Source organism: Micropterus salmoides, unplaced genomic scaffold, assembly GCF_014851395.1.
Source record: "Micropterus salmoides isolate LMB-PRFRI ecotype aquatic unplaced genomic scaffold, ASM1485139v1 Ms_hic_scaffold_20, whole genome shotgun sequence".
Lineage (NCBI taxonomy): Eukaryota > Metazoa > Chordata > Actinopteri > Centrarchiformes > Centrarchidae > Micropterus > Micropterus salmoides.
Genome location: NW_024041151.1, coordinates 4,336,071 through 4,350,558, shown reverse-complemented (window position 1 = coordinate 4,350,558; position 14,488 = coordinate 4,336,071). Strand labels below are relative to the sequence as shown.

Here is a 14,488-nt window from a genome sequence, read left to right as displayed (position 1 = left end):
TGCTGCCTTTGAACCTGACCGCTATGGGGCAGTTTGAAGGCATCTTACGAGATGGGAAAAGATCATTCGATCCGTTTCGAACTGCACTCGATGGTTCGCTGATCTGTTAGACACCTTCTGAAGCAGCATTTTTACCCTGTTTCAAACACAGCCTTTGTCCATCCCTGGAGCCACATGCAGATGCACAAACTTGTGCTGATGGTTTAAACTCTTCATTTATCTTTTACATTTATTCATTTAGCTGACGCTTTTATCCAAAGCAACTTACATTTCATGTGTATATTGGTCAGGGACACAGGAATCGAACACCATGTGTCTTATACACTGTTCCATCACCACCTAACTCTTCTCTCCCGAGAAATACTGTATAGGTTTACTTCCTCAGGCCGCATCTGAATAAAACAGTGTCTACTGATATACACGAGTGACGAGGGGTCACAGGTGGACGACGCTTTGTGTTAAGTGGTTATGTAGCAGCTGAAAATGTCCAACTGTCCCTTTAAACACCAACAGGGAGAGTTTTCATAACAGACAATGATGATGGAACTTAAATGTGTCTAAAGCTCTTTTCTGTTGCACTTTATTTCACCATATCTGATACATACTGTAAAATTCATAGGAACCTTCCTGGAAAGAGACATTTAATTTGGTACCAATGTTACTTGCTGCACTTCCAGTTAATCAATTCCAATTCATCGCTTTTTGTTAGTGAATTAGGAGAATGTAGTTCCATCTGCTGCCGGAGCGGTAGTAGTGGTGGGATGGTGTAAAAGCTGCGTGTCATGTTCTTTGGCACACGTTCACAATCAGAGCAACTACACACACATAGTGGTGCACACATTTACTCGCAGCTTCATCTGATGTGGAAGTAGAGGAGGAGACCACCCACGATGAAGAGGCCAGTGGAAGGAACTGAAATTGAAAAATGAATAAACTAAATCGATGGAAAGGAAAAGCAGCGACGGTGGAGGTGTGGATGGATTCTGGGAGGGCTGGTATGATGTTATGGCATTCTGTCCCCCCCCCTCCTGACTCCCTCCTCAGCTGTCTCCCTTTCCAGTCTCGAGTATCTCCAGGAAGCTGTTCAAACCACCTGCCACCACACAAACGCACACCCCGACACACACATTCCTGACCAGTTGTAGAAAGTCAATTATTTCTAAAACAATTAAACCCTAAGCCTGTATTCATCGTCTACACAAACGGTTCCCAACTCTCCAGTGCATGGCATTATGAACCTGAGGGGTCACAACCTGATTGATGGGAGAGAAAAGAAGACTTGTGTTTAGACTTTCCCCCCCGAATGTTTGCTTTATTGTGAAATATTAAAATGAGGGAACTCTTTCATGGACATACGCACTCCGTAATCAGTATTCATACATAGAAACTGCTTCATTTTAAAGGGGTTACATGCCTTAAAAAAGGTTGGGGAAACTGTAGTAGGTTTTTACCTAGTATTATCACACTTATTATTTATTTATTTATTTAAAGTGACTTTCAGCTCATAGTTTATCTGTCCAGCCCACATCTTTCGTGTACTGGTTCGCTCTCACAGCGTCGTTTTTGGAGAAGAAGCATTAAAAAGCCACCGTGCACGACCTGCAAACAGCAGACACGGTTACGAGAGGAGCTGGTGAGCACAGTGGAGCATTTAGCAGCTGAACAGCTCGTTCCTGCTGCCCCCAAGTGGTCAAAAAAAAAAACGACATTGCTAAATATTGCCGGTTTGAAGAAAAGATCTCCTTCCAGCTCTGTTCCTGGCTGCTTGTAGTTTACACAGACCAGCTATTTTCTTTTATTGAAACAGGAAGGCGTGGGTGTATAGTGGACGCATGGAATACAGTGTGTGTGTGTTTGAAGAGGGGAAAGTGGGCTAGTGGAGTCAGCTTTGTGTTTTAATAGACGAGCCAGACTGACAGATTGTGAGGGAGGGATGGGAGTGACGAGAAACGCAACGGAGGAGCAAAAAATAGCCTTCTACGGCCATCACTCCAGGAGCCACGCTAGTATTGGCGGTAGCTGCCTCCCCCTCCTTACCCGGCGGACCCCCTACCCTCCCTTCTCTCTAAAGCCAAACAGGTGGACATGACTGGGATGAGTGGGATAGCTGCACAGGGCCGACCACTGAGCCCCTGTGTGTGTGTGTGTGTGTGTTGTAGTGATCCAGTGACAGACTGGACTAATGGGCTGTGAAGTGCTGAAGCAGGACGCTGAGAGCCAAACCACACACTGTACAACACACGCACACACAGCTCAGTGGAAGAAGTACTTGGATTTTTTGCTTTAAACTACTAATATCCCAGTGTAGAAATACTCAAGTAAACATATCCATTTAAAATCTTAAGTCAAAATATCAAAAGTAAAAGCACCCTTGTATAAAGGATAATATAAAATATTGCTCAGTCTGTCCCCCGTCCTTGTTTCTGTTCCTGTTGTAACGTAGGTGTAGTTTGTTGTGTTGCTTTATTATCTATTTATTTTCTTTCTCTCCAATGTCTGATGTGCACTTTATTGGTCTGATATGTATGTATGTCCTATAATTTTGTAAAACCACTAAAGTAAATTATCATGCAGAATGACCTATTTCAGAATAATAATATTACTGGAGTAAAATTACTGTGTTCATCACTTTAATGTTGCAGCTGTTAAAGGTGGCGCTAAAAGCTTGTGGGTAGCTTTTGAATTCCCTCCTCCAGGATCAATAACCTCATTAACTACATCTTGTATTATTCATCTGAGTCTGCAGAGTAACTAAACTTATCAAAAAATGTTCTGCAGTTAAAAGTACTATACTTGAACTTATCCCCTGAACTGTAGTGTAGTGGAAGTAAATGTACACACCCTCAGTACTCATACTCACCATCATCTGATACTTGCATGAGAGAGGAGATTTCACAACACTGAGATGAAGCTTTGGCTGGAGACACACCAACATGTCTGACACGTCCACGCTTCCTTTAATGTGTTGTCTACAAACATAAAAGTCCAAATATTTCTTATCAAAGTCTGTTGAAACGAGTGCGGCAGGTCTGACTGTACGTGTTGGGATCAATTATCACTGCTGTCTGACTGTGGACGTCAGACGATGATGGTGATGCTGTCGTTTTACAGATGGCTGCTCAGACGGCGACCTCTTGTGGTTTAAATAAATATTGCTTGTTTTTTAGTTTAAAGGATTCGTTCACGTTTTTTCACATCTTTAAAACAAAACTGACCGACTCGGTGATCGAATCTGTTGCAGTAGAATTTTCTTTTTTCATGTTTCTGCTCTAAAGCCAATCAATAATGTCTTGACCCTATAAACGTGCATGTATAGTAGTAAAAGAGCATTCACCTGGATGTTTTACTCAGTAAAGTAACACCGATGTGTTTGTTTTCCATCCGAGCAGACGCTGCGTAAGAAGGGTTTAAACGGCTGCGACAGCCCCGACATCGAGGCCGACGACTCCGCCGGCCAGAGCCCAGAGTCAGACGACAAGTACCGCAAAATAAACGAGGACATCGACCTGATGATCAACAGGCAGAGAGTCTGTGTAAGTTCACGTGCAGGCCAGCAGTTTCACGATCTTCTCAGTGATGTTGACCAGCTGACTGACTTGAGTTCTCCTGGATTGTCCAGCAGGGTCTGCCGCCCTCCAACTACGATATGGGAGTGTCCATCCCAGGCGGTAATCACAGCGGACTGCTGTACTCCCACCCCAGCATCGGCTGCGGGCAGGGTAACCACAACCTGCTGCCCATCTCTCACACACACCTGCAGAGGAACAGCATGTCCCCTCAGAGGCCCTCCAGCGCTGGGAATGCAGGTCTGTGTTTATGAACATGATCTCAACTCTATAATCAATCCCAGCGTCGTCTTCAGTGTCTGAACGTGTTCGTTTTGTCTCTGCAGGACTGATGGGTTCAGAGCTGACGAGCACCGTGGTCTCCAGCGTGGGTACGACTGCAGTTCATTTATATTCTTCCAGCCAGTAGATCAGACCGTTACAGTTAAACATGTTGTCATTTGGGGGAAGACTGGGAGGAGGAGAACTTTATTATTATTATACATATGTAATGAAAAGAAGCGGCTTTTACCAAAAGGTGCAGGGGAGCACAGAGCACAGAGTCCATGAGTATGGATAAAAACACATTATTATTGAAATGTTTACAAACATGCATTGACTGAGCTACTATGTCTGAAGAATTTGTAATAGTAATAGGACTCTTCAAATGGCATTTTAAACATGTGATCAGGCTGATGGCTGATCAATAAAGAGTCGATTACTGATCATTCGTTCATTATAAATGTCTGTGATTCGCTGCATCTTGACCAGCTTTTCTAGCCAGTAAGAAGTGATTCAATTAAACGCTGATTCACATCAGTAGAGCCAAAAATGATTAGTCACTCGACAGAAAACTGTTGTGCAACTACTTTGATGATCGATTAAGTAATTTTTTAATGCTAGTTTTAGCTTCTACATTGTGAGAATTTTACAGATTTTTCTTTGTCTGATTTGACAGTGCACTGAATATCTTTGAGTCTGAGTAACAAGAGTAATTTTAAGACGTCGCCGTGGGCTTTAGGAAATTATTATCTGTCACAGTTTTCTGGCATTCTATCGACCAAACGATTGATTGAGATAATCAGTGGATAATGAAAGCGATCGTTAGTTGCAGTGCTGAAAACATGAGACTTCCCCGAGGGCGTGTTACAGGTGCTCACTTTGCACATCAAGGCATTAAAGGAATATACATAATAATAGAAGGTTGGTTAAGTTGAACATAAGGTAAATATAAATAGCAGTATCAAGATATGAACAATATTTTACTGCATGTGACAAAAGTGTAACGCACACGATTTAGCTAAAATATGAAGAGAAAAATCAACAAGACACACAAGAACAAAAGGCTTAAAAAAAAGATTTATAAATAGACCAGATAGATTGAAAAATTAAAAATAAATGGATAAAATTAAATCTTAGAACAGATAACAAGGTGGAATTGATTAAAAGTCCTTAAAAATTGCAGAGTAAACAGAGTATCACACATTAGTTGAGTATTGAAACAGAGAATATTGCACATTAAGGTGCAGATTATAATGAGTTGGCTTAATATGAAGAGAATAATCAACACAAGATACAGAAGCACATAAGACTCATAAAATAACAGCAGTAAATAAATAAATAAAATAGATAAATGGATCAAATTAAATCCTATAACAGATAACACTGTTGATCACAATGGATCCTCAATAAAACGGCTCACCTTCCACATGAAGTTCCCCTCGTCCAGTTGGCCCAGAGGTCCAGACGTGGATCTGTGGTGGATCATAATGAAAGCCTGTGTTTGTCAGCAGGAAACAGCAGCTACAGTAACCACTGCACCTCCCCCGGGCTGCTGTCTCCAGGAGGCGTTTCCAAAAACATGCAGGATAAGAGTCCTCCTCCAATGAGCATGAGCCGTAAGCCGGACCTCCGCACTCTGATGCCCCCCTCCAACAAGTGCAACAACATGCCGACCATTGTGAGTGCTTTCACCTTTATTCCTCCATCAGTTCATTGTTTTTATTTCCCTGAAATGTCCATTATTATGCACGGAGACTAATTTTAGTCTTTGCTTCAATGCTGCACTCCAGTGTGAGGATTTTGATCTGATGTTGGTAAGTAAATCTCTTAAATTACACCATAACAGGGAGAAAAACACACTGTCAGATATCGTATGAGAATAGGTTTTATAACAAAGAGTGTATCTAAAAGCGCTTAGCCTGGTGTTCTGATTTTGTTGCATCATTTAATTTCACATTGACCCAAACAAAGGCAGGTTTTCATAAATTACTTGTGATCCTTGATCTCACAAATAGTCCCTTGTTGGTTTGAGTTGTCATTTTGCATCTTTGAGGCGTCAACGTCTTGTCGCTTCACTCTCTTTCAACATTTATCTGTTGAGGTTAATCCACTGCAGCAGCTCCGACCTCTGCTGTTACCACAGGTGGCGTTTACGCTGGGGACCAGTTATTTCCACACCACTTTTTTTTTTAAATGACTAATTTTGTGAAGAATAATTTGTTAAATATATTCTGAAAAATAGCTTGCAACAATGAAAGTGTTTTGACTAAGCTTTATTTGCACAATAAGACAACATGCAGTGCAATTTTTAAATATAGAAGAAACAAGTGTGCATTGTCCAAAACATAAAAACTATCCTAAAATCACCCAAAGACATGCATCAGTAACTTTAATAATTTCATGACACAGTTTCTTCTTGTCCAAGTTTTCAGTTCTCTTCCTGGGAACATGACAGACTGTTGAATTCAGTTTGTGACATCTTGTTTCTGTAACGTTAAAAAAATAACAAGGCAGATTAACTTAACATGTCACAAAGATAAGGTTGATTTATTATCTTTACCCAACATTGTTAACATTATTTTAGGGCAGTGGTTCAGGCCTGTTGGTATTGCTGGGCTGACTAACATGCTTTAAGATGAGATTTACCTTTATTAATCCCCCAAGAAAGAAATTCATGTTGGTACACCGTCACAGAGGAATGTAAAGAACAAAAATACCATGAAAGTAGAATTAGTAAACATACTTCGTAGACATTAGAGCCCGACCGACATATCGGCCGGCCGATATGAGCTAATTGCATTTAATCGGCATTGGCCGTTTATAACAGCAGATATGTGACTATTAAAAAAGAAACAGATTCAGATCCTTCACTCATGTCATGGGTGTTGCATAGTTTGCCCACCAGAGGGCGACCAGCTGCAGCTGTTAACTACACTGCCTCACCACGAAAACCACAGAAGAAAACAATCAGCGAGTCGGTCTTTTGTCACGTTTATTACATGACTTATATAATTATAATAAAAACAGACACAATCACTTCAGAGCGTTAGGAGTGCTAACGTTGAGCCGCTAAACTATAGTTTCTGACTTATTCTAAATATATCTGCCAGCCGCTTGTCTGCAGTTATAGGCGGCGTGTCTGAAATGACTAAACCAGAGTGGACATGTAAATAAACGTGAGCAGAACAAGAAAACAACACGGCTTTCTGTCGCTCCTATTTTTGTGACGTTGTAGATGTGAAACTCTGTAGTCAGAGCAGCGCTAGTTATATTTATAACGTTAGTTAAATGAAATCTCAAAGCTGCAAGTCCTCGTTGTAGACGGTCATTAAATATTAGATGCATTCAACAGCAGGTCACTGTAACGTAGACGGCATGATTTAGACAGAATGGTGGTTAAATGGCTTTGGTAGATTTAAAGAGTGCTGGTAAAGGGATAAACTAGATGTGAATTGAAATTATGGCAGATTATGTGAAGTAAAATATACATGCTTATTCTCTCTCAATGAAAAAGTTGCACCTTCCAGCAGCAAATACTTATTGATGTGCAACTGTTTACGTGTTCACTTTTTGAGACTGTAATTCATTTTATTAACATAAATCATTTAGGAAAAGGTTTTATAGCCCACATACATACCAGCTTTAAATATTGTCCTGTTCTAAATGTAGTTTATACAGTAAAGGGGTCTACTATCCAAATCGAAATATCGGTTAATAAATCGGCTCCTTTTCACTTTAATATCGGCGTCGGCCCCCAAAAACCATATCGGTCGGGCTCTAGTATAAATAATAAACACACTATAGACAATCAATACATAACAATGATAAATATGTCGACACGTTCAGAAATGTCTATATTTCTGTCCAGTAGATGTGGTTTTGCCGTTGTTCGACTGACATGGTGTGGATGTGATGGATGTGTTTTATGCAGAGTATTTTCATATTGTCGACTCTGTAGGATCCAACGTTACGCCTTTTGATGTGCCGTTATGCAATATTTACCCGACCCGCCGCAATTTTTAATTCTATATACTGAACGACCTGTTTGTAGAGCTGCACAAATGTTGGGAATTTAGTTCATGTAAACTGAGCAGAGTGACCCAATACTTCACTGTGATTATAAAAATAGGAATGTCTTTCAACCAATCACAGGACAGAGCTGGAGCAGAACACGGTATCAGTTTAAACTGAGAAACAGCAGCTGGCCTGAACAGAAACATTTCTAACTCTCCTTGAGTCAGCTCCTTGTGTTTCGGTTGAATGCGTCGCTGCTTTAGGTCTTATAGATTTCTCTTTTCTTTTCAGAACCAGAGAATAAATCACTCTCAGACCGCTCAGACGCTGTCCACTCCTGCTGTGTCCATCGCTGCTCAGACTCTACCTGGACAGGGGATGGGCGGGTATCCGTCCACACTCTCCTCTTCTTATGGCACAGGTACAACAGAGCGACGCTGCAACAGACTAGAGGGGCACATCATGTAGGATCTGATTTAACAAGGAGGGTTTTCTGTGCGTGTGTTTCCCCCCCTCAGAGTTCTCCCTCGGCAGCGACCTGTCCTCTCTGTCTGGGTTTGGCGGTTCTGGTCTCGGATCCGTAACAAACTGGCAGCAACAGCAGATACAGAATCTGCAGCACTCAGCGCTCGGACACATGGGGTAAGCATCTGTGTGTGACGGATATCGTCGCCTGTCCGGCTCTTGGGCTGCACCTCCCCGACACATTTCTTAGAAGAAACGTGCCATTTACCTCAGAAGTCGGACGCTGTCGCACCTGATGCCTTTAGCCACTGTTTGCAATACTAGTTCATAATAAAATATCAGTCTGAAGTTCTGACTTCAGGGAGCGTTTCAGTAGAAATTGTCTGAAATTCTGACTTCCCAGTTCAAGTCGACTATGTAAATCCTTAGTCGGGCACAGCCCTAGTTGCCAAAAACCCGATGCACTTGTAGTCGGGGCACCTTGGAGACGAGTCCGTGGGAGACGAGGGGTTGTGATGGAGCAGTGGATAAGACACCTCTCGGTGTGAGAGACCCGGGGTCGATTCCCACTGCAACACATCCACCAATGTGTCCCTGAGCAAGACACTTAACCCCTAGTTGCTCCAGAGACGTGCGACCTCGTGTGACATATATAGCAATTGTAAGTCGCTTTGAATAAAATGCTTCAGCTAAATAAGTAAATGTTAACGAGAAAGAACAGAAACCCATCTTTCATTAATCGTTCACCTGGTGCGAGATCAGTTGTGTCGACAGGGAAGTATAGCAACTCTGAGATTTTCTTGTCTGCATTTTCCAGGAACTTGTGTCAGACTTCAAACCTAAACCTCCCCTCCGGTCATCAGCAGCTCCACATCAAGTCCGAGCCGGCCTCCCCTCCCAGGAACCGGAGCGTCGGCATGCTCTGCACGGGACTCGGAGGGGGCATGACCACGGCAGTCTACTCCAACGCCGTCCGGGGCCACAACGAATCGGGGCACTCCCCCGGCGACAGCGCGTCCAGCTGCGGGAGCTCGTACGAAGGCAGCGAGGAGCGCGAGGATCACCATGGCAATGACAGCTTCCTCCTCCGACCTCTGTCCAGCCAGGAGGAGCACCACAGCCCGTCAGTAAAACGGATGAGGCTATCGGAGGGATGGGCGACATGATGGGAGCTGGTCTACAGCCAGAGGGGAGGGGATGTTAGTAAAGTTACCTTATAGTATTATTATTATTATTATCATCATCATATTCTTCTTGTACTGAGTGGGTGTGCTAAATGTGTAATGTAAGGGGGGGGGGCAGATTCAGACGCTGTCAACCTATTTTATATGGATACAGTGATGTTCTGCTGTATTTACAACATGTACTGTAGCTAGACTTTCTAATCTAGAGGAGAGACTCCTGGGACAATACGAATTTATCAAACTTCTAAGAATATAAAAGTTAGTTAATCAAGCGACTTCCTTCTGCTCACAGCAAAGTGACAGTATTGAATCACTTGCATTCTCAGAGGAGTTACAACCGATCAGATACAAGGAACTTACACGATACGGACAAAAGTACTGGGACACCCCTGTCCCAATACTTTTGGGAGGGGCTGTTTTTTCATGGTGCGGACTTTAAGGGAAATGTTAACACTACAGCAGACAGACAATTTTAGAAAATAGTTCTTCAAACAGTTTGTATTTGGACTTTTCTTGTTTAAATATAAATGATGCCCTCGTGCACAAAGCCAGCTCCATAAAGAAATGGTTTTCCCAGTTCGGTGTCGAAGAACAGAGCCCTGACCTCAACCCTGTCGAACACCTTTGGGATGAACTAGAACGGGGACTGTGAGCCGGTCCCTCTCTTCCAACATCAGTGTCTGACCTCACAAATGCTCTTCTGGATGAACGGGAAAAAATTCCCAAATACAAACTTGTAGAAAGCCTTCCCAGAAGAGTGGAAGCTGTTATAGCTCAACAACTCCATATGTGTGCCCTTAGATTTAGAACAGGATGTCATAAAAGTAATGTGTAGCTGTCCCCGTACTTTTGTCCAGGCAGTGTACCTACTTTGCAGCTCATTCTTTAACACAAATCTGCAAAAATATGTCTTTTAAAGTTCATGTACTTTCTCCAGTAGCAATTCACTTGTCAAAAAAACATAAATCTTATATATTTATAATATGCAATAGGCATTAAATGATTAAAATTACAAGAAATTGGCTGAAATGGAAACAAAAGTAACTTCTTCTGCTGATGCATCAGAGATATCACACAATAAGGAGAACTTAGTATCACATTCACAGTGAAGATTTATGGAAAAGGATTGCAGACAAAATCACTGCCGTCTATATTCTTGTTTGCACGAATGAAAAAGAAAGAAAAAGTGGTGTAACAGTATCAAATGTTTAAACCACATTCCAAACAGTACTGAAGGCTAAAACTGCCCAAGTCTGGATTATACACACAGCTTATTACTCTTCATGAGTGTTTTGGTTTTAGTTATTCAGCTCTGCTGCGTCCAAAAACGTCACTTCTAGCAGTTTGATAAATTGCTGTCCAGGATGTCATCTGAGGCGAACATGTGCTGACAGTTTGTCGGTGTACATGTGTTGCTTGTTTTGAGTGTGTGTGTTTCCGGGGTGGGTGGGGGGTAATAAGTAAGTTACATGCACACATTCATGAATGTGTGCAACTAACAAAAAGTTTAAAAAGTGAAGACGTCTGGTACTCTGAACAGTGAAGCTACTGGTGAGTTTAATAACGTGGATCATTGGAGCCATGAGAGCAGGCGTGCTGGAGGTGGGCCGCTCAGTCCGCCGCTGCACACGCCGTGTTGCAGGTTCAACATATTCGCACAGTAAAACATATAAAACACATTTATATATGAATGTATGGAAGGTAAAGTGTGGCAAATAAAAAGGAGGTAGAAAGAGAGAGAGCGCGTACAGGAAGAGAAAGATGGAGAAATGTAGCTCTGGTGAGAGAAATGGTGACGGGGGAAGTTTTAGTTTGAGTGAAGAAGTTATTTGCAACAGGTTGCATAGAAAAGATTTCAGATTTCACTTGATGTGAAGACATTTATAAGAGTTAGTGAATCATTTTCAGAGTTGTGTTAGCAAAAGTGACTTTCAGCGAATGCAATCCAGATGTGTAAAAGTATCTTCTTATCTTATAAATTTCTGAATATCTGAAAACTAAACATTAACCACTACTGAATACTTTTCTTTTACAACCACTATAAAATATGTGACATAGAGACATTCACATACATACACAAATACTCAAACATGAGTTAAATATAATCAAAGGCAAGTGGGAAGTTGAAAGTTTAAACAAAGACGTCCTGTAAAAACAAATAAACAGGATTAAATTCATTATAAATAACTGAAAACTACAAATCAAAAATAAGGGAAGTTAATGTCTCTAAGATGTTTTTTAAGATATTAAGAACCCCCCCCCCCCCCGAGTTGTGCAACTTTAAAAAACACATTTTTGATTTTGTTTTTTAAAAGGTTGAAATCTTCAGATTCTTGAAAATTCAAATGTCCAATATTCAGTTTTTATTTCATAAAATTTAACGTCCATTAAAAATAAATTGCTTAAGTTGGATTCACGTTAAATGCTTAATCCAAACTCATAATGTGCTACGGTCAGGTTTGTTGTGTTCAGTCACATGTTCAGAGAAAGAGAAATTCAGCTCTGGACACTTACCACAACTTACTGATCGTGCGAACCTGCTAAAATAAAAATCTCATTTGGAAATTTACAAAACCTGAAATAACGTTCTGAAAATGTCAGAGAGGGGAAATCTAAACACATGAATTGAAACAGATTGCTTTAAATTTGAATATTTCAATGTCAAGTATTTAGTAGTGGTTGCATTTCACAATTCAGTTATTTAAAAAATAAATTATGGCCTTTACAACATAACATGAGTTATTTTCCTGTAAAAGAAACAAAGCATCTGTGGTTAACAAATAAAAGAGAGAAGTCACATCCAAACGTCGCTCATGGCCTTGTTACGCACAGAGAGAGCTAGCATGTGCTAATAATAGCTTTGCAGGATTTAGCAGAGTGAGGATTGCACTTCATAAAAGCCATATCCAACAGGACAACGATGCTTTGCTGCACAAAGTTGATAGTGTTGTGTTTTTAGAGAAAATTTATTCCTTATTATATCAAATCCATATTGTTGGATGTCTGCAGCGCTATTTAATAACAGTAATATAAAAAGACAGGAAGCACAGCTGCACGTCATTTTCTATTAAACATTCAGGGAGATTTTAAGTCAGTTTTAAGTTAAGTTTTACAAAAGAAATCACATTTAAAGTTCAGCTGGTGTCAGAGCCAACATTATGTCACAGTGACAATCTCACAGAGCACAAAGGAAACCGGCAGTTTTTTTTCCCAGGATACAGTTTCAAAGCAACTACTTTGTGGTGATTATTAAAATGTACAGTGGTGGAAGAAGTACTCCGATCATTTACTTAAGTAAAAAAGTGCCAGTACAACAAATATATCATTACAAGTCCGTCATTCAAAAAGTATACTTCAGTAAAAGTACAGAAGTATTATCAGCAAAATTTACTGAAAGTATCAAAAGTAAAAGTACTCGTTCTGCAGTAAGATGTGACTGATGAACATTGTCAGCTACTTTTAACGGTTAACTAGTTTAGTCCAGTGGCTAATCTGTGCTTCTCCTTTTTCCTCTAAAACATTAGATGATTTTACATCTTTGGACTAAAAACAATTCTTTAAATCATTAATCAAAACATTACATTTTAATGAAACTATGTGAGAAGTTTAGAGGGGAAGTGTCTCTGCTAACAACTGGAGACACAACACTAAACTGATTTTTGAGGTTAATCTTCAGCTGTCAGACAAATGGAGTAGAAGTATCCTAAAATTGTTGTACTTAATTATGTGACTTAAGTAAATGTACTTAGTTACTTTCCACCACTGTATATTTGTGCTGTAACTCTCTACAAGGGCATTGTGGACATTTTGAATCATTTGTGCCTTGTATCTAAAACTGGGTCTGACACCCCGCCACAATAAGAGGATGTACAGAGTAGCTGAAGGACTTCTGACTGATGCCCACAGGTTTTATTTTCTTTTAAGAGGCAGAGAGGTGGCTGGGGGTTGTTCACATTTGAATATTTTGTTTTAAAAACTGTATATTTGGAGCTTAAACCCTCAGCCACAGCCCCCACTCTGTATGGGCCCCATTTTAAATCCAGCGGCTAAATTCATTTGAGTCCCCGTAGCTGCTCGAGTTTAAAAAAGGCACTGCCATTTAGTCAGGAACTACAAAGTGATGTCTGTGGAAAAGGGCAGAGCCCAGATGTGTTTTCTTCCACACTCTTTAATGATGACCGTGTTGTCTCTGGGGTTGGTCGGCTTCCAGCTCAGATTTCCTGCACAACGCCTGACACCGTCGGTAAAACAGAGCTGAAGGACAGGAGAGCCAGGAGCTCGTCCTCAGGCTCCAGGTGGAGTCGAGCGTGTGCAGGTGGAGGTGGTGGAAGGTCGAGTGTAAACTAACCAAAGTGTGAAATACCCTGTTTATGTGTGTGTTTGATTTGATTCTTTAATATGTAACTGCCTGGACTTTGTCAAATCTGTCATCTACTTGTACCTCAAACGCCCCGATGATATTCTTTTATTTGACATCAGTGAATGTCCTCTGTACTGTAAATGTACACTTTGGGCTACAGTTCCCTCCCTCTTTTCATGCACTATTGCTTCTAATAACCACAAGTTAAATATTCTACGAGATTGTTAGCGGCATAAGCTGGCCTTTGTCGCCACTTGGAGACAATGTTTCTCAGAAGAAAAATAAAGTGCACCTCTGTTGTCACAATCAGAGATCATGTACAGCAAATCCCTCACTCAGAAATGTGGTAGTATTTGTATTTTGCAGAAAAATATACAGGCTCTGTTATAATTGTCTCTGCGTGTTTGTCATCATTGCTTCTTCAGCTTTTTTTGTTGCATTTTTTAAAAAGGGCACCAGTTTTCATTTGATGCAAGAGAAATGATTTATGCCGCTTCTGCGGGACTTAATGAGAGACACCACAGTCAAACAGGCTTTTTCTTAGGGCTGGACGATACGGCCAAAAATTTTATCAGGATAAAAAGTTTTGTATCTTATAATTATCAGGATAAGTATCAAATCGTTGTTTCATTTGAGTT

The 14,488-nt window shown here is 40.9% G+C and overlaps 1 protein-coding gene across 3 annotated transcripts in view; it reads left to right on the top strand.

Moving 5' to 3' along the window:
* The window catches only part of mef2ca (myocyte enhancer factor 2ca), a 38,206-nt gene extending 23,961 nt beyond the window's left edge, over positions 1–14,245 (top strand). For 2 of the 3 annotated variants that reach the window (XM_038733840.1, XM_038733841.1), the window contains 7 exons: positions 3,390–3,533; positions 3,620–3,806; positions 3,893–3,937; positions 5,336–5,505; positions 8,133–8,262; positions 8,360–8,483; positions 9,124–14,245. In XM_038733840.1, the coding sequence (XP_038589768.1) occupies positions 3,390–3,533; positions 3,620–3,806; positions 3,893–3,937; positions 5,336–5,505; positions 8,133–8,262; positions 8,360–8,483; positions 9,124–9,472 (1,149 nt within the window). In that variant the 3' untranslated portion in view covers positions 9,473–14,245. The remainder of the gene's footprint in view (positions 1–3,389; positions 3,534–3,619; positions 3,807–3,892; positions 3,938–5,335; positions 5,506–8,132; positions 8,263–8,359; positions 8,484–9,123) is intronic. The other variant, XM_038733843.1, reaches the window with a different exon arrangement.
* Positions 14,246–14,488: the final 243 nt, after the last annotated feature.